Source organism: Siniperca chuatsi, linkage group LG13 (assembly GCF_020085105.1).
Source record: "Siniperca chuatsi isolate FFG_IHB_CAS linkage group LG13, ASM2008510v1, whole genome shotgun sequence".
In the NCBI taxonomy this organism is placed as follows: Eukaryota; Metazoa; Chordata; class Actinopteri; order Centrarchiformes; family Sinipercidae; genus Siniperca; species Siniperca chuatsi.
The window spans coordinates 6,494,573-6,512,812 of NC_058054.1; the positions used below are offsets into that span (position 1 = coordinate 6,494,573).

Genomic DNA, 18,240 nt, shown 5'->3' on the forward strand with positions numbered 1-18,240 from the left:
TTTGGCATATAGTGTATTTACGATATGGCAAATTTTGCAAACTCACATACAATGAGCTGTGACCTTTTGTTATGCTTTACATCAAACATAACTCTTTATACATGTAACAAAGTTTTTAATCACAGTTTGTTGAGAATCCTTAATTTAGATAACAGCATTTGGTGAAACGCTAACATCATCAAGATATGATTCCACTGAAAGACAAACAATGGTAAATTATTACCCAGTGTGCACGTCCATTTCACGCTTATGTAAGTGTGTGTGTATTTCCCAGAACAGACCAGAAACTTTTTCCAGCCTTCTTGTTAGTGCTGTTTTGAAAGATGGATGCTGTCTGTACAGAGAGAGAGAAAGAGAGCGAGAGAGTTCTGAGGCTCCCCATAGCGGGTCCAGTGATCTTAGTCAAAAGGGCAGACTTCTGGTAATTGACTACTCATTTCTTTAAGTGGCCTATTGGCAGGGGCAGTCAGTGCATTTGCCAAGGCATTAAAGATTTCACTCTCTTTATCTTCCTCTGTGTGTGTGTGTGTGTTTGTGTGTGTGTGTGTACAGATGGACAGATAAAGCCTTATATCTTATCAAATGATGATTTCTGGTGGGTGAAGTAAATGCAGTAAAGGGCTCCTCTCTTTAAAAATATCTCTCTGTCTCTGTCTGTCTGTGTCCAATCGGTTCATTTTTAAAGAAGCTTAGCTGGCACAGCTGTCAAATAATGAACAATTACCAAAGTGGTTTGCAGTGCATTACAATACAAGGAAGGTATCAAACACTACAGAGAGATGACTATAGAGCTAATTATGATGTAACAGTAGCTGACTAATGGGTTTCAGTATGATTAGCGACTAAATAAAGCATATCTGATATTAAAGTATAGGGCCAGATTTTGTCAAGTGTCACATTTCATATGTATGTTGAAAGAGTTTTTGGTCACTGTAATCATTTCTCCTGTCCATACTAGCTGTTAAGCAATACCTTGCTAACATGACTTCACTGTAAAAAATGGGAGACAAAATCCCTACCTCTTTCTGTACAAAAATGCTTGTCTTTGTTCTGACAGTTGCATGCATGTTTATTGCTGGTGTTTTGTTCAGCCACAAACACTTCTACAAGATAGGAATCACGTAGTAATGCAGAACAACTCTCGCCAGACAAGAAAGCTGATGAATGATGCTGCAAAAACCCGGGTTTCATTCAATGCCAACGTTTTTAAAATTCTCACTTCCTGCACTATCTTCGCATGGAAACTACAGAATGGTTAAGGTTAGGATTGTGGATATGGCAAATAAACTATAGTTAAGGTATGAATAGGGCAAGGGAACCAAAACACTTTTTAAGTTAGTTAGGGAAAGATTGTGTTTAATTAGAAGGTGAACGTAAACTGCAGGCCTGTGACGGGACATCCACACCGGTCTCCTGCATTGGATGGAAGTTGGATGTGCTACACGCCTTTCCGCCACCCCGACCTCCACACCCATACTTTCCGCCTCACTACAAATAGGTCACACTATTTCTTGCATTGGCACTGAAGGTTGGCATTGGACACAATCATGAGGTGCAGAATCGTCCAATGTGAATGTAATTCCTAGGATAATGGGCTGTACACAACCTGCCTTACTTGATATTGTACCTTGGTGGTACCTTAATTCCAAAAGCCAATTGACATGTACTGAATCTGAGGCTTTTGGAGGTCTGGAGCCCCCAATGGCCTGCCTTGGCCGGTTGGTAATCCAGGCTTGTACATGCGACTACCAGGAAGTATCCCTCAGCCGTGGATCAGCAAGGGAACACTTTCCGAGGAAACACAAAGAGGGAATTTCGTACTAAAAGGACCCAAACTTTGGAAGATACCCACTTGATTTGACTAACTCAGACTGCTGAAGCGTTACATTAAACAGCTCAACTTAAGAATGAGGGTGGTAGACTTTGTCCCCCATCACTTACAGTGAAGTCGCCTTAGAAAGAGATTATTTCAGACCTGTATGGAGAGGAGGAATGAATGATTACAGGGGCCGATAACTTTTCCAGCATGCTTATTGTATTAAGATAGACTCGAAAAAATCATCCCTTTATTCTGTTTTTTTCTATCTTTCCATCTCTCTGTCTCCTTTTTGACTTTCTGTCTTTCCACTCTGCTCGACTTCCTTCCATCTTGCTCTCATTGTTTTTTTATGCTCTTTCAGTCTTTTTGCCCCTTTCTAAGTCACCCTGTCATCTCTCCTCATTGGTCTCATCTATCTATATATGCTTATTTCTGCCATGTCCTTCGCTCACCTCTCACTCTTTCCCTCTGTTTTTCCCCTGTGCTTTTCTCTATCTCTCTCTTGCTCTCTCTCTCTCACTGCCCCAACTCTCTCTGTCTTTCTCTTCCTGGCAAATCATTATTCTTTTTCTTTTGTCAGCAGTGATGCTGCTGCCCTTTTCTGCAAGCTGAACCCCTCTCCCTCCTCCCTCCTCCCTCCTCCCTCCCTCTCTCAACCCGCGCTCTCTTTTCGTTCTCATAGCGCTGTTCATGTGGCAGGGTGGGGCGGCCGGCTTGGCGCCTCACTGCTGCTGCAGACACACTGCTGGGCTGTGATAGAAGTGGTGTTTGTGTGTGTGTGTGGGGGGGGGGGGTCTAGCTAGTGGAGGATGAGGATGAAGAGGTGGAGGGGGATCATCTGAGCTCTGAGCTAACTATGTTTGACAGGCAGCAGAGGAAGGGTGGGGTGGCAGGGTTGGTGCTGCTGGTGGTTGGAGGGGGTACTTGATGGGAGATGGATGGGGACTGTTTTGGGCTCCCAGAATCCCCTGCAAACCCTAGAAAAACGGCGGGCAGAAGGAAAATCTAAGGGCAGGCAGGGGTGCTTAAATCCCAAATACACAGCCCAATGCCACCCACCCACAGCCCTCAAAGATTATAAGTAATTTGTTCGGCGCCCCTGATGACGGAGACAGGACAACAGATTGAGAATCGCAACAACCGCTTCTCTATTAAAGGCTGTGAAGCTGTGAAAATCAGGCGGAAAACAAAGCCTTTCACTACACCCGCTCTGCTCCGCACTTTACAGGCCGGAGAAGTGTTCGTCTCACAGTGAAAAGGAGAGGGGGGGCTGCTACTTGAAAAAAATAAACTTGTTTCACATTGTTTTGCTTTTTTTTTTCATTCACTGGGCAAAAATCTGCTTTGAATTTGCATCTCTTGACTCACAACAGGCATACGGGAGGGGGTTAAGGGATGGAGAGAGGGATAAAAAAAGAGGTTAGAGGGGGTAGAGGGGCGTACACATATATATATATATACACACACACACACACACACACACACACACACACACACACACACACTTACCCAAGGGGATGAGTAGTAGTTGGGGACAGCTGGGCATAGATGGATGGTGTGGGGGAGGTTGTTTTGTGTGTGTGCGTGTACGTGTGTCTTTCTGAATATGTCCTCTGTGTACTTTGTGTGCATACGTTTGCATGTTTGCTGTATGTGTCCAACTGTATCTAATGTATTTTTAAGCACATTTTTACGTATTTATGTTTTTTGCGTAGGTGTTGTTTGTGCGAACGTGTATGTCTTCCTCTCTGTATGTTTTATGAGAGTGTATGCTCCTGTGTACGATTTTCAGTGTGTGCGAGTGGATGCCTCTGTGTGTGTGTAATGGCCTGTATCATACCATGCCATATCAGACCGCACACTGTTGGCTGAATTTCCCATCAAATGTGTACAGCATCAGCAGCACCAAGACATATGACTCTGTCTGTCACACACCGTAGCACTACTCTCAGCTGCAATACAATATGGATACACACATATGCATACGCCAACACACACATGCACACAGCCTCAACCACATGCAGATAAAAACTATCTCATAAATCACACAGATACTGTACACATACTTCATCCCTCACACTTGTGCACAAACAGATAAATTCCTCCCTGCAAAACAAATACAACTGCACTTCAGTGCAAACACACACATGCATGCAAACAGATCCACACAAACATCGATAATAAGGTTCTTGAGAGTCACACTTGCACACATGAAGAGACATGCACATACTTTACACACATTCAGATAATTACCTCCTTGCAAAGCAACTACACTTGCACCCTTACATGCAAACAACTACAAATACACACACTTTACACACACCACACATGCACAAACATGCAGGTAATGACCTCATCACACAAACACACACACACACTTAGCCCAGTCCTACATGCTGAAGGCACACACACTTGTATTACAGTAAATAAAGTTCAGTGCTAATTAGCAGCAACACCGTAAAGCTTCCCTGGGAGAACAAAAAAAGGAGGGAAAGAAGGAATTAAGGACAGAATAAGGGGAGGAGGTGTAGGAGGCTCGACAGAAGGGCGAAGAGGTGAGGGAGGACGAGAGGAAACCAAGGAGGACATCGGGGCAGATGGAGAGGAGGGGGGAAAAGATAGAGGGAGACAGATGGAGGAGGAAGGAAGAGAGGGGGTGAACATGGAGATGGCCAAGGTGGTTTGAATATTTCACTGTTTGTTCTTTTTAGGGAGTGAAACCGGTGGAATCGACATGAAACTGTTTTTATTAAAGGAATAGTTCAATATTTTAGGAAATATGCTGATTTACTTTCTCCCTGAGAGTGCGATAAGAAGATCAATATCAATATCATGTCTGTGTGTTTAGTACCAACAGAAGTCACAACTTAGCCTAGCTTAGCTTAAAGACTGGAGGCAAAAATACACCTATCAACACCTCTAAATCTGTCTTATTCTGATCTTTCACAATGTCACTTTAACTGATACATGAATAGAAATGTAAAAATGGAATTATTTGATTTCAGGAGGAGTGTATTTATCCACCCTGTACTTCTGTGCAGCTTCTCTGGATAAGGTTAGTGAGCACCTGATTTTGGTGTCCGTACAGGCACGATTGTACCAAACCTGGCAACTTGAAGTAATGATAAGGTTGTTCCATGGATGTACCGAGAGAGTTGGATATGGCACAGCCGTGCTGCCAATTTGCCCCAGTGGGAAACCATGGTACTGCAACAAAAAAATCTCCTGCCTCCTTAAAAGGACTTTCCCCACAGACCACCTTTATACCAGAGATGTTTGTAAAAAAGACAGGACACCTCAAACTGCAAACAAGGTCAATTATTACTCATTATATTATGAGTTAAGGTTATTATTAAGGTTTTATATTTGCAAAAGCTTAGAAAGTGCACGACCTTTCCCAATGGAAAGTCTATGGACCGACCGGGGGGCACCAGGTGGAAAAACACTAAAGCAGAAGCAAACTACGTAGCAGGGCTGCAACTAATGATTCTTTTCATTATCAATTAATCTGCTGTTGATCTACTAAACATTAGAAAACAGAAATAAAAACCTATCACAATATTCTAGAGCAAAAGACATTCAGTTTGCTATAATGTAAGACCAAGAAAAGCAGCAAATTCTCACATTTTAGAACCTGGAACTTTCACATTTTTGGCACTTGAAAAATGACTTAAGCGATTAATCTATTTTGACAATAATTTTCTGTTAATCGAGGAAGTTCCAGGAAGTGAGGAAACATTGGCTTTCATTTGAATGAATGGGCGCCATCTTGGAGTCCAGTATCTGGCTCTTTTAATACACCATGGGTTGTTTGCCAAGAAATAGGTCCAACTGGATGTCTTCATGGGTCCAAAACTTTGGACTTGATCCTAAACACAGAGTGAAAAGCCTACCCCGAACCTGACATGCATAAATTAATTTACCTAAAGATAATTAGACATGGTCCAAAATGTGGATGACTCAAACTGTCACAAAAAGAGACTTTTATATAGGTTACCAATTAATGAGCAGCTGTGGACAGGTCTCAGAAGGAGCTCCTAATAATGGTATATTTTCTCTCTTTCGACAGGCCAGTTTTTTTGCCACCCGCACCCAGTCTTTATGCTAGGTGTAGCATGTCCTGACTGCAGTGCTTTATGTTACGCATTAACATAAGATGGATATTGATCTTCTCATCTAACTCTCAGAAAGAAAACAAATTAGCCTATTTTCAAAAAAAACAACCCTCCTTTTTTTCATCATTAGAGGTCTCTTGAGCTCCTCACACTTCTGTTGTCTCACTAGCTTCTTCTCTCCCCTCCCTCCCGTTTTTTCACACACACACACACACACACACACACTGTTTCCCGCCTCGTTTTATCCCTCCTCTACATATCGTTATCCATCCATCTTTCTCTCTCTCCTCCTCTTTCCCTCCCTTGACTTGATATCCCAGTCAGCCGTCTACCTCTGCGTTCTCTCACCTTGTCGCCAGAGAGGGAAAGTGTAAATTGTGTTGCTTTAAATACCCGTGTCTTCCTTCGGCTTACAGCTTTTGGGGGGGGGGAAGTGGAGGAGTGGATGTGAGGAGAGAAGAAAGAAGAGCAAGCCACAGTGTTTAACTTAACGTCTGCTAAGGATAGATAGGTCTCTCCTTTCATTTTTGCAGCTCGGGTGTTTAGCCTGACTTAACCGTTTAAACTCTGGCTGAACTTAATTTCCCCCCTTTAACTTTGCTCTTAAGTAGCTTCAAAGGTAAGAAGAACAGCTGTATCTGTATCTGAGGCTTATAGGGGTCATATGCTACTGGCGAGTGACTCTGCAGTGTTTGTGTAAACTGGTTTGGACCGGTGGATGAGTTAGGTGGCGCCCATTTTAATGCCCACTGCAGCTAACCCCACCCGTCTGGCCATATAATGGCTGGTTACGTCGATTTAAAATATTGCTAAAAGATTGATACATATTCCTGATGCGGTGAAATTCTGCCCACACAGTGCTCTAACTAAATTAAACCAAATTTATCTGTGATTAAAATTTGACAAATACTGTACAATATCAAGTGATTTGTATGCATTAGTGGATCTTTAGATTTAAGAGGCACAGTGCCATTTAACTATCATTAAATCATTTTACGCCTTATGTTCAATAAGAGTGAGATTAAACTTTATTTATTTGCTTGCATTAATTGATATTGAAACTTTTTGTAACCCACTACATCTGTTCTGTTGGCCAATGAGCTCCACTGGAGTAGCTGGGGGCCTTGCTCAAAGGCACTCCAGCAGTGGTAGTGAACAAGCTACAAGCCCTGCTTTTTACTTTCAGATTTGCCTGCCAGTCCATGGATCAAATCTATAATCTTCCAGACACCTTCTCACGCGTGTAACCTTTAGGCCACCAGTGCCCCAGATCAATGATTTGAAATGAAAATAAAATACACTGAAATGACTAATTAATATAAAGACAAACAAATGTGTAGAAATGACACATTTGTTGCCACAAAATTAATGGAATTTATCATCTTCAGCTCTTCTGGACGAGATGGGTCATTATTTATTACAAGGGCAAGCTTAGTTCGAGCCCACAAGACTTAATTTGATTTGTGGTGGTTTACCGTTACCGTTCAACAGGATAAAGGCCCTGTGTAGCTCAATGAGTTGAGCACGGCATGAGAATGGGAAAGGATAAATATTACACATTATGTACATAGTTCTGTAAAAATAAATGTGTCCACTTTAAAAACAGACAACTCCTCAAATTCTGTTCATCACTAAAGAGCCAGTAGTTGACCACTGAAATTGTTTTATCACCACAAATGTCACGATGAGCCTCAAACATAGGTTGTTTTTGGTCAGAAATGCCAGCACTCTGCGGCAGCCAAAGATAAGACACAAGTTTGGCTAACTTGTTGGAGCTGTGGTTGTCTTGATGAATGATGCACTGGGACAGCAAATTTACCCAAAGTGCTCATGCCAAGTAGAGGAGCTCTTGTGATCAGCCGCAAGAATTAGCCCAAGACGCTATTAAAGGAGACACTAATCCATGGTGCACTTGACCACACATTCAGCCCTCCGCCATCATGGTGCTTAGATAAACTAACCACAAGGTCAGGGCTGCAGTAAAACACCACAGAGAGCGAGGGAGCGACTTACTCTGACATGAAGGGCTCTGGAAGTCTCTGAGTGCTGTTTGAATCCTGCAGGAAAATGGCAGCTGTACCTTTAAGAGCTATTATGCCTCTGGATCCTCTCAGCCCAGAGGCAAACCTATGATTTTTTTTAATAACTTCTGTTTTCTGAGATGCTGAACTGGCCATCCAGCTTTAAAATTACAAAAAAGATGCACGTGGTTGCTGCCTTCTGTTCTCAGCTCATGTACTGCAAATCTGTGGTTTTGATGCTACATGCAGTTAGTTTGCTTGCCTCCTCTTCTGCTTCCTCTCTTCTTGTGTCCCCCCCTCTTTCATGTCTTGATGGGAGTTCCGCCGAAGCACACTTAAGCAGATGTTCTTCCTGCAGAAAAAAAAAAAAAATCAATTCCACCGCCGGTGCAAGGATGCGATAACGCTCCATGCCGAATATAAACCTGTCTCCCGCTTGACAATTTGGTTCCAATTAAACTATTTATACACGCCATATTTTCAGGGGTGAGGAGACCGCTTTGAGGCATATCTTCTTATGAGATGTTCCCTCCGTTGGCTTGGTCTTGTCGTCAATTATGCCATATTTTTGTTTTGCTTGAGATTAGGTTGAGCGAGCACTGGCACGTTTTGAAGTGAGCAGGACGGGAGGGGAACGCAAAGCATGGCTGGGTGCACTCAGATCCGCAGTAACTTAACACGGCAAAAAGTGGCGTAGTGGCCATGTTCTGCATTACTTACGATAACGAGTGGCTGCATGTTTTAGTTTACATCTCTTGTTTCGATTCACACAATCGTCTGCCACCCTCATTGAATGCAGAGAGCAGAATTAGCCTGCACCATCACCCGTTATCAAGGGAGTGCTGGTAAATACCATAATTTGAGCCAATTTGAATACTGTTACACACCCAGACAGTTCACTGCTCAGTGGTGTTCCAGCTCCAGCTCCAGCCTTTAGAATCCCTTCATTATGCTGGGTGATTTGTATTCTCTTTCTCTTTCCCTCTGACCTGCTCATTTCCATAATGCCTGTCCCGTTTGAGCTTGTTCTGTACCAGCCGATACATATGCATGGCGTTAAAAACTGACACAGATATTGACAAAAGAGGGTTACAAAGCCATTAGAGGTATGAGACAGTGCTCTTGTTGTTGCTTTGACCTGTCGAGAGCCACTGTCTGCCATGGTCTCTTCATCTTTGCTGGTCCCTCAGGTCGTGCAGTCTCTGGATGCCAGGGCTGCTACTGACTCATCACTCTTACACTGGCCTCGCAGACATACAACCAGATAGTCATTTGTCTGCTTTTTTTTGTCCCTCTGACAGCATGTCCGTGTGTGTTCTTGCATTGTGTCTTTGCTTTCAGAAAGACAGATAGAGATATATAGATAATCTGACAAGCAGAGAAAGAGATGGGCGGGGGGAGATAGAGAGAAAGAGAGAGCGAGGCAAGTAATGCATTTTGTGGGTTTATCTGATTTGTGTGTTGGTGTGTGCTACTATTTTTGCTTGTATTTTCATGTAAGCACAGTGTCTCTCTGACTTGTCTCTGTTGCCTCTCTATTGCTCGGTCTTATGATTTTTTCCCTCCTCGCTCTTCCGTTACCTAGACGACGACCCCTTGCAGCCAGTGACCTCAGATGAGACGGTTTCCGTTGGGGGCACGGTGACACTGACCTGCCGGGTGGCCGAGAGCGACAACTCTTCACTGCAATGGTCCAACACTGCACAGCAGACCCTGTACTTTGGAGAGAAGAGAGGTGAGAGGGAGGGAGGGATGGAGAGAGACATGGAGAGCGGGGACAGGAGAAACTATGAAAGTGTCAAAAAACAATTACGACTAATTTGCTTTGCCAAATATGTTTTGGAGGGAGCATAAATGCTGCCTAGATTATGTTCTGGCAACGTTTTTTCCAGTCCAGAAAGTGTGACATTCCTATACCACAGAGATGTTGTAAGGTTGGGTAGCTGGGTGCATTAAGCACAGGTCTTTGATAACAGAAAAAAATAATTGTTGGGTTTAGGCTACAAAAACAATTTGTTCTGGACAAAGATTGTAGTTTTAGTCAAATATTTAAAAAGTCATCGCTTCATGTGCTTCAGGTCTTTAAGACTTTTTTCAAAAGACCACGATCTCTCCTTAATTTTAACCCACTGCTTTGAGATGCTTAAACGTAACCGCTAAACATTCAATTTGCAGCGATATTTTAAGGAAACTGCATTAAAATATGTTGAGTCAACACTCCAATCCAGAGGGTGTTGTTAATGCCAGAAGAAGACTACGTTTTGCAATTTAGTTACAGCAATTAACAGTCAGAAATAACAGCTAGGTAGCTAACACTTATCTGTCAACGAGCACAAACATGTGAATGAATCACATTTATGGACTTCAAGCGAGACAAAAGTTTTATATTCTTCAAGGGCTTTCATTCAGGCTCCTCCCTCGCCCATAGAGATCACTGCTCTCACACCTACACAGGTCATTAAGTGGTTGAACCAATCAGAGATCAGATAAATGCTACAACAGCTCGATGCGGCTTCTGTATCGTCCTATGTGTTGAAATCTTTCAAACCGCTTTTGACTTTAGCTGCTGTTATCACAAGGGAAAGACCGTGTAGAGGCTCCTTCCACAGACTGCTTACACTTGAGTAAAGATTATGTATGCGTCTTGGACAGACAGATGCATTTACACCTTTTCAATATCTGACTAGAATGCGTCACTTTGACTTTTGAGATCGGATAGCTATCTAGATGCAAGCAACTAGATGTAAACAGAGTCTATGTTGATACAGAACATAATCAGAGAGGCATTACGTTTTCTACAACACATATTTGCTAATGCCTATTAGTTTCATATGAATCTCATTTTTAGGAGACAGGGTTGGAATAAAGATGTTTGCTGCTACATCTTTGCTGAACAAGGCACTAATAATTACTTTGTACACACTTGGTCAAAAGCTTTGTTCAAGAGCAAAAGCCCAAACAAAGACTTTAGGGAACTGAGATAGCTAACAATGTGTTATTGTAATATTGCATGTTGCCCAAAGTGCTCAATAAGTGCAACACATGAAAACAGAGGACAAAAGCAAACCTCAGAGTCTGATGGGATAAAGTGCGTCAATGTGTCCAATTCCAACAGCTACTTTTCAAAGAAAATCTGTCTCATTAAAACATTTTGTGCATTATGGCCTAACTGGCTGGTAAGCCAGGTCAGATTTTAATAATATTTTGAAAAGAGACACATCACACTCCTTGGTGCAGTGGCCCACATCACACAAGAGACCCTGTATTTTGAAAAGAAAAAAGGGGTGAGAGGGACGGCTAGTGGCGGGAAAAAATTGCCATTGTAAATAAGGACTGACATTATAAATATGGTGTTTGGTACTAATGATTACTTTTGACTGTGTTGGCTCAAACCCATGGTTCAAAACATTTCAAGAGTGAAAGAGAGCATACACAGCAGCTAGTTTAAGTATGAAGACAGGGACATTACAAGGCTATGATTGCAATAAAAATACTTTTTCTTTTTTCTTTGACATGTTGAAAAAAAATGCCTCCAAATAATTTGTTAAAATCAAATAATGTTAAAGAAAACCTAAAGCCTGACGAGCTAAAATGTGAGCTCCGGCTTTTTGTAGTCTCTTTTCAATGGGCCAACATCACACAACAGATTTGTTACTTGAGAGTGAAAAGAGAAAGAAGAAGAGAGTGGTACAGATGGAAGGACGAAGGGATGGGAGAGTTGGAGAATTAGAGGCAAGGGCGGTGAGAGAGATAGAAAGACTCCCTCGTGCCCTAATACAACACTTAACAGCAGAAGTGAAAGAGAGATGGAGAGAATGGCAAGAGTAGAGACGGATACAGGCCACGAAGTTTTCATTGCAGAGGGCCAACAATTTTGCAGCAGACAAAGGGGGGGGGGAGTTCAAATGGAGAGATCAGCAAGTCTTTACTCCAGATGGAGCATCAACCACAGTAGAGAGGAGAGAGATAGAAAATTAGGCTCTTTGGAGGGAAGAGTATTGAAGGAGGAAGTGGTGGGGGAATGGGAGAAAATAGGAGTAGGATGGGGAGGAGGAGGGAGGAGTGAGATGGAGCAGAAACTCCCCATTGCAGTGGTCTGACATGCACAGCAGATGCTGTACTTTGGAAAGCAGAGAGTTGAGAGACAGAGAGGAGGATGCTGGGAGTTAAGAATTCAACCCTTCAACCACGTATTCTCTTCAAAGTGCAGCAGATGGAGAGAGATAGAAGAGGGTTATACATGAAGATCTTTTGAGGAGGGAGGAGATAGAAAGATAGAGGAGGGATGGAGGTATGTATAGTAGGAAAGATAAAAACTGATGACAAGGGACAAAGAGGGAGGAAGGAGAAGAGTTGTAAACTGAAGACAACAATTTTTTGGGGAAAGTAGCAGATGGAGAGAATGAAGGAAGGAGAAAGAAGAGATAGCATTTTTGACTCTAATAAGATGTTGATACAACGAAGAAAACCTGAGTACAGTGTCAAGATGAACCTTATAATGATATCCACAGTCATCCATATATACTGCATGGTTCTATAAATAAATAGGATAGAAAATCACAACAAGTTCCCTAAAGTAAACAAACAGAAGACGGCTTTGCTATTTCCTTTTAATAATCACTTAAGGTTAAGATTAAGGAATGCTCATGGTCATGCTTAATAGAATAAGTTCTTGCTTAAACCCGCATTCACTGATTTTTTGGCCACTTAGGGGCAGCACAACAAGCTGTAAACACAAAACTGACATTTTATCACCTTAGAAAATTATTTTGGCGTTAGCAAACAATTTCCTATTTATACATCCAGGAGCAACATTAGCATTCATTTGGAGTTGTGTTTCTTTCCAACTGACAAATATAAGTCCAATATTGACTCTCCTTTTTGCTCTTCACCAGCTCCCTAGGGGAAACGGTAAAGTTGAAAGTTAAAACAGTAAAGTTGTGGGCCAGAAAACCAAGACAATGTGCTGAAATACGCTAAAATGTTGTTTAGAGCTGGGGGGAACTGCAGAGTTGGGGGTTAGTTCTCTGTGGATTCAACTCCTTTCACATTACACACACATACTTGATCTATTGTTAATATGAACATTATGATTAGTGCAGCTTTAAGTTAAGGGAAAGATCATGGTCATAGTTAAAAGAAACCAATATTGACTGTTGGTAGGATACGGGATGTGAACCGCTGTGTCCTGTGTCAAATTCACACAAATACCAATTATAATAGAACAGTTTCCAAAGCTGTTTTAATATGATTTGTTTACTTGTCATAGACAGTAATTTTCGAAAACATTCTGCTCCTTTTGGTTGACATGGAACTTCGCCATCTCCCACACATGATCGTCCAAAAAATTCTTTCTGGGTAGTTTACTGTAATTGTCCAGCCAAGAAGGGAAAGGCCAAGGAAGGACAGACAGATTAAGAAAGTAAAATAAAAGGCTGGTGGGATCTAAAAAGTAAGGCAGAATAGAGGGAAAAGAGTGACTGACAATTCCTCAGTGTTCCACTTTGGAAATGATAGAACAAGTCATCTCTGCAGTTGACCCAAACAGCAAAGCTCAGTGTGCTTCAGAGCTGAGACAGCAAAAGATGGGGGGATGAGAGTAAGGAGAGAAAATAAGGATATACTAGAACAGGAATAGAAAGGGAAAGAAATAAGAGAGTTGATTAAAGACAGGAGATGGGAAAGGAGAGAAATCAGGACTCCTCACCACCACGTTCCAACCCTGCACAGCATGCACCAGGCTGTGGAGAGTTGAGACTTCACAAAAACGGATGGGTGGAGGGAGCAGGGGGAGCGAGAGTTCGAAGAACAGCGTGATGAGAGATAGAAGAAGAAAATAATGAGTGACTACTGCTCACAGTGATGGCCGCCACACTGCACAGTAGAAACTGTACTACGGCAAGATCAGAGATGGCAAATTCAGAAGAGAGCAAGAGGATTAACTAAAGATACTTAGAGAGATGCTTTTCTTTACTTATTACTTTAAACTTAAAAAAAAAAAAAAAAAAAAAAAACTTGGAACACATATATGGCCAAAAAAGCTTGATCATCATTAAATTGATCTAAGAGAAGAAGAAGAAGAAGAGAGGTGTAGAAAAGGAGGGATGTGGTGAAGAAAATGGATGGAGAGTATGAAGACAGAGTGGTAGATATTACATTATAGAGAGAAGAGAAATGAGAATGTAAAAATGATGCAGGGGGATACAGGGAAAGAGACCTTGGATTTAATTTATAAAAAAAGTTCTTATTCACAAATAATGTGAAAAATGATGAAAGCCAAAGCTGCGATATATGAAATGTTGATGTTGCTGGCATAATCACAGGGTCACATCAATTCGATCCAATTCTCTGTGGTAGATCGAAAGCTCAAGCTGACTTTTATCATTATTCAGGCAAGGAAAGCCATTGATATCAGTTTAATTTGACCCTGCTCTGCACAGATGAGAGACGATAGAGAGCGACACAGAGTGTGGGCAAATTTTAAGAGACTTTTTTAAAAGCTACATGGAAGTGAATAGAAAGACTACATTTAAAATACAAAGTAAAGGAACAAAACTGAGGAAATCAGCCTGGTTCCAGTGGAGCAGAGCTAATGAGAGTTCTGCAAGTATAACTGCCTAGATAAAGATAAAGCAAAACAGGAAATTAATTGTTAAGGGACACAAAGCCCAGTTGTGTTTATTAAAGTAGATACAATGACCAAAAAAAGTATAGCTAATCCTGTCCTGTATTAATCTGAGCGTGAACATTTAGAGCAAAGGAACCTGTCATTCCATGGTGAAAACAAATGATCTGATAACTGTAGCTAATACAGGATATTTTAATACATTTTAAGGCCGTAATTCTAGATAATTTATTTTAAGACCCTTTTAAGGACCCACAGATACCCTGGAGTGAATGTATGGGGGTGGATGGATGAGGGGAGAAAAAAGACCCAGTGCTGCTAATAGAAGAGATTAGTTTGGAAAGCATGAAAACAGATGGGTTCCTGCATTAATGCTAGACTATCAGGAGACAGCGTGAGAGACAGAGAGACAAAGAGATGGACCAAAACATTGATATCAAGACAAAGAATGGGAAACAGACAAGAACATTATTTGGCTTTTAGCTGGTGCTCTCATCCAAAACAACGTGAACTTACCTAAAAGTAGTATTGTTTCATTACTTCTATGAGACTGTCTTTCTTCTTTGGAGACTCAACAGCTTCAGAGTGAGTCAGTAAGTCTTAAAAATAGTTGACAAAACTCTGTTTGAGTGTGCTAACATTTCACTTGACATCATGGTTTGGTCACCTGAACTGCAGGCTCTGGGGTGAGCTTGCTAGAATAGGTGGCACTACCAGCAAAATAATTGGGAAACCACAGACGAAACTGAGTGACTTGTGTATACTGTCAGGAAAAGACAGACAGTTCTCATGCTTTGGTCTTCATTTTGAGACTCTGACCTTTGAGGGACGCTCCAGAGGTCTTTGGCAACCCTGATTATTTTCTTTATTAGTCATTTTGTCTATAAGATGTCAGAAAATAGAGGAGGCCTGTACTTTCCCACCACAAGTGAGGTCAAATGTTCACACCAACGCCATCGTGAAATGATTTCATAAAATGAGCACAAACTCTGAAATGCATGTTACATGACGTAGACACAAAAATATAAAAATGACTTTCCTCCACTGTGAAAGCATTATGAGACAAATTGGACGCTGTATATTCACTTGTTAGCTAACGATTAACTTTCACCTGGAAAAATAAGGATGAATGAAGATATTTGTTTTGGTTGGTTGCTCATGATTATAGAAAAAAATCTTTTGGGAAAACACACACACACAGAAACTTTTTTGTATGATTCAGGAACTAAACCAAGGTTATCAAACATGGAAAGCGAATGTATCTGCCCACACCTTTTAACTCTCCCAGTCCAGTGTGAAACCACTTCATGTTTCCAGCTGTGTCCCCACCACATAGCACTTTTCTTATTTTTCTTCCTTCTTGTGCAAGGAATATGTTATATACATTTTGAGCTGTTTCTAAATAAAATTTCATGAGACCAGGCACACACGGTTTACACAGAGATGTGTATCCTCATATGCATTTCCCTACCAGAAGAAAATCTGTATATTTGCTTTCAATCCGGCTATAATTTAATTTATTTGTTATGTGCGGTTTCCTTCCTTTCCATAAAAGCATATCAGCAGACATCAGACAGGCTATCTGCCTCAGCGCAATTTAACAAGGTAATGGCTCTCTGGTGATTTACAAACCTTGGTGGACGGGGAAGCTCTCGCCTAGTGGGAGGATATTGAGTAGGCAGACTTTAACTGTGGTGAAAATGACTGTAACTTGTAAATCATTTCATTAAAAACACACACTAAGCACAGCGTTAAGCAGTCTTAGGTGAAACGAGCACAAAAAATATTTAAATTGATGGTAAGATCCCCACTCAGCCTCTCAGAGAACGAGACAAACTGACAATGACTGCTCAAAACACCATGCGAGACGGTACTCCAAATGCAGGGCGTGAAATGTTTTTTGACATTTTCTGAAAAACTATTGATCCACATCGCATCAGTCAAAGTTTTCTTGGTGTCTGGGAAGGCACTCTGGAGAATGTATTAACAACAACCATCACAGGACCGAAAGACTGCAGGAGAGACTTTTGAAATCTAGCACTTGAAAGAAGGCTTTTTCTTCATTTTATCTTTGTATTGTCTGAACTTTAGATTTTTCCATGTGTCCTTAAAATAATCACGTGTAGTGGAAGACAAGTGCAGAGAGAAGAAAGGGACAGGGATACAAAGAATTCAAAGTTAAAAATCCAATTTATTTTTGAGGTTAATGAAGTAAATATATGAAAAACATCCCCTGTGTGATTCAGAACTTGACCTTTTGCCTCTCACCCATTGAAATAAAAATAAAAATCAATAAACCTGACATAAAACCGTACACATGTGCATACATTGTTACTAGTCTAAATGAAATGGCACTGTTTTCCTTAGAGGAAGGAGGAGACACTCCTAACTCCAATACAGTCTTTTTATTTTGAATTCAACTAATCAACATTTTGACAAATATTGCCTTCTTTAGGTTGTGCCGAAACATTGATTCATAGAATTTTAAATAAAAAGACTGCAATGGAGTTGTGATTGTGTTGGTCTCTTATCTTTCATATGCTTTTTACCTGCTAGCCAGCACATCACTAAAATAGGTGTGTGTTTTTCCTTTAGTTTCTCAACAATTGTGTCCTTTACTGTAACTAGTTGAACCTCAAGTCCTACCCCTAAAGGAGTAGTTTGACACTTTGGGAAATACACTTATTTTCTTTTTTGACGACAAATGAGAAGATCGATACCACTCATGCGTCTGTACACCAAAAATGTAGCTACAGCCAGCAGCTGGTTAGCTTAGCTTAGAATAAAGACTGGAAAGAACTAGCCTTTCTCTGTCCAAATATAAAAATATCTGCCTACCAGTACCTCTAAAGCTTGCTAATGAAAACGTTAAATCTTGTTTGTGTCATGTATATGAAAACTGAAGTGCCTGGAGTCTTAAAGTCACAGCCTTTTTCACCTATGGACAGAACCATGGTAGCTGTTTCCTCCTGTTTCCAGTTTTTATTCTAAGCTAACCGTCTCCTGGTTCCAGCTTCAAATGATAATGAATGACAGATACGAGAGTGGTATCGATCTTCTCATCTAACTCAACAAAGCAAATAAGCGCATTTCCCAAAATATCTAACTTTTGCTTTAAACTAGCCTCTTGCGCAACTGAGTATGGACCTCGAGGACCTTCGGTCTTTATAAAAATAAAAGAATGAAAACAACTGCACTCACATACAACACTGGCAAACAAAGTCAATAAAATCAAATCATTAAAGGACATCAAGAGAATCAGGAAGAGTGGTGAAAATATTATCCACTTTACTTTGCATTAGTCTGATCCGTTGACTTAAAAAAATGAGCAGCAGAGTTAATGTGATGGAATGCAGACAACCAAAAGCAGCTGAAAGCAGCAGGCTAATAGTGACAGCCATTATGATAATTGCTTCCTTGACTTCTTTTTACTATAAAGGTGAGGAAAGATAAGAAATAAGCTATGCTTCAGCATTATACATTTTACTCTGTTGTGCTTTCTTTCTAATCCTTTTGCACCAGGCTGAGCAGCTAGCACGAGCAGTGTCTTCTCTAGGTAATGTAGCTCTTAGGATGTGTCATCGGTCAGTGTTATTTGCCAGAAATCCCCAATGGACATTTTTCGCTGCTTTAAATACTACATGGCAGGATTTCATTGGC

At 41.1% G+C, this 18,240-nt stretch overlaps 1 protein-coding gene across 5 annotated transcripts in view; it reads left to right on the forward strand.

The window, feature by feature from the left end:
* cadm3 (cell adhesion molecule 3) overlaps window positions 1-18,240 on the forward strand; it is an 84,685-nt gene that overhangs the window by 25,675 nt on the left and 40,770 nt on the right. For all 5 annotated transcript variants that reach the window (XM_044220754.1, XM_044220759.1, XM_044220755.1 and 2 more), the window contains exon 3: window positions 9,541-9,690. In XM_044220754.1, coding sequence (XP_044076689.1) covers window positions 9,541-9,690 — 150 coding nt within the window. The remainder of the gene's footprint in view (window positions 1-9,540; window positions 9,691-18,240) is intronic.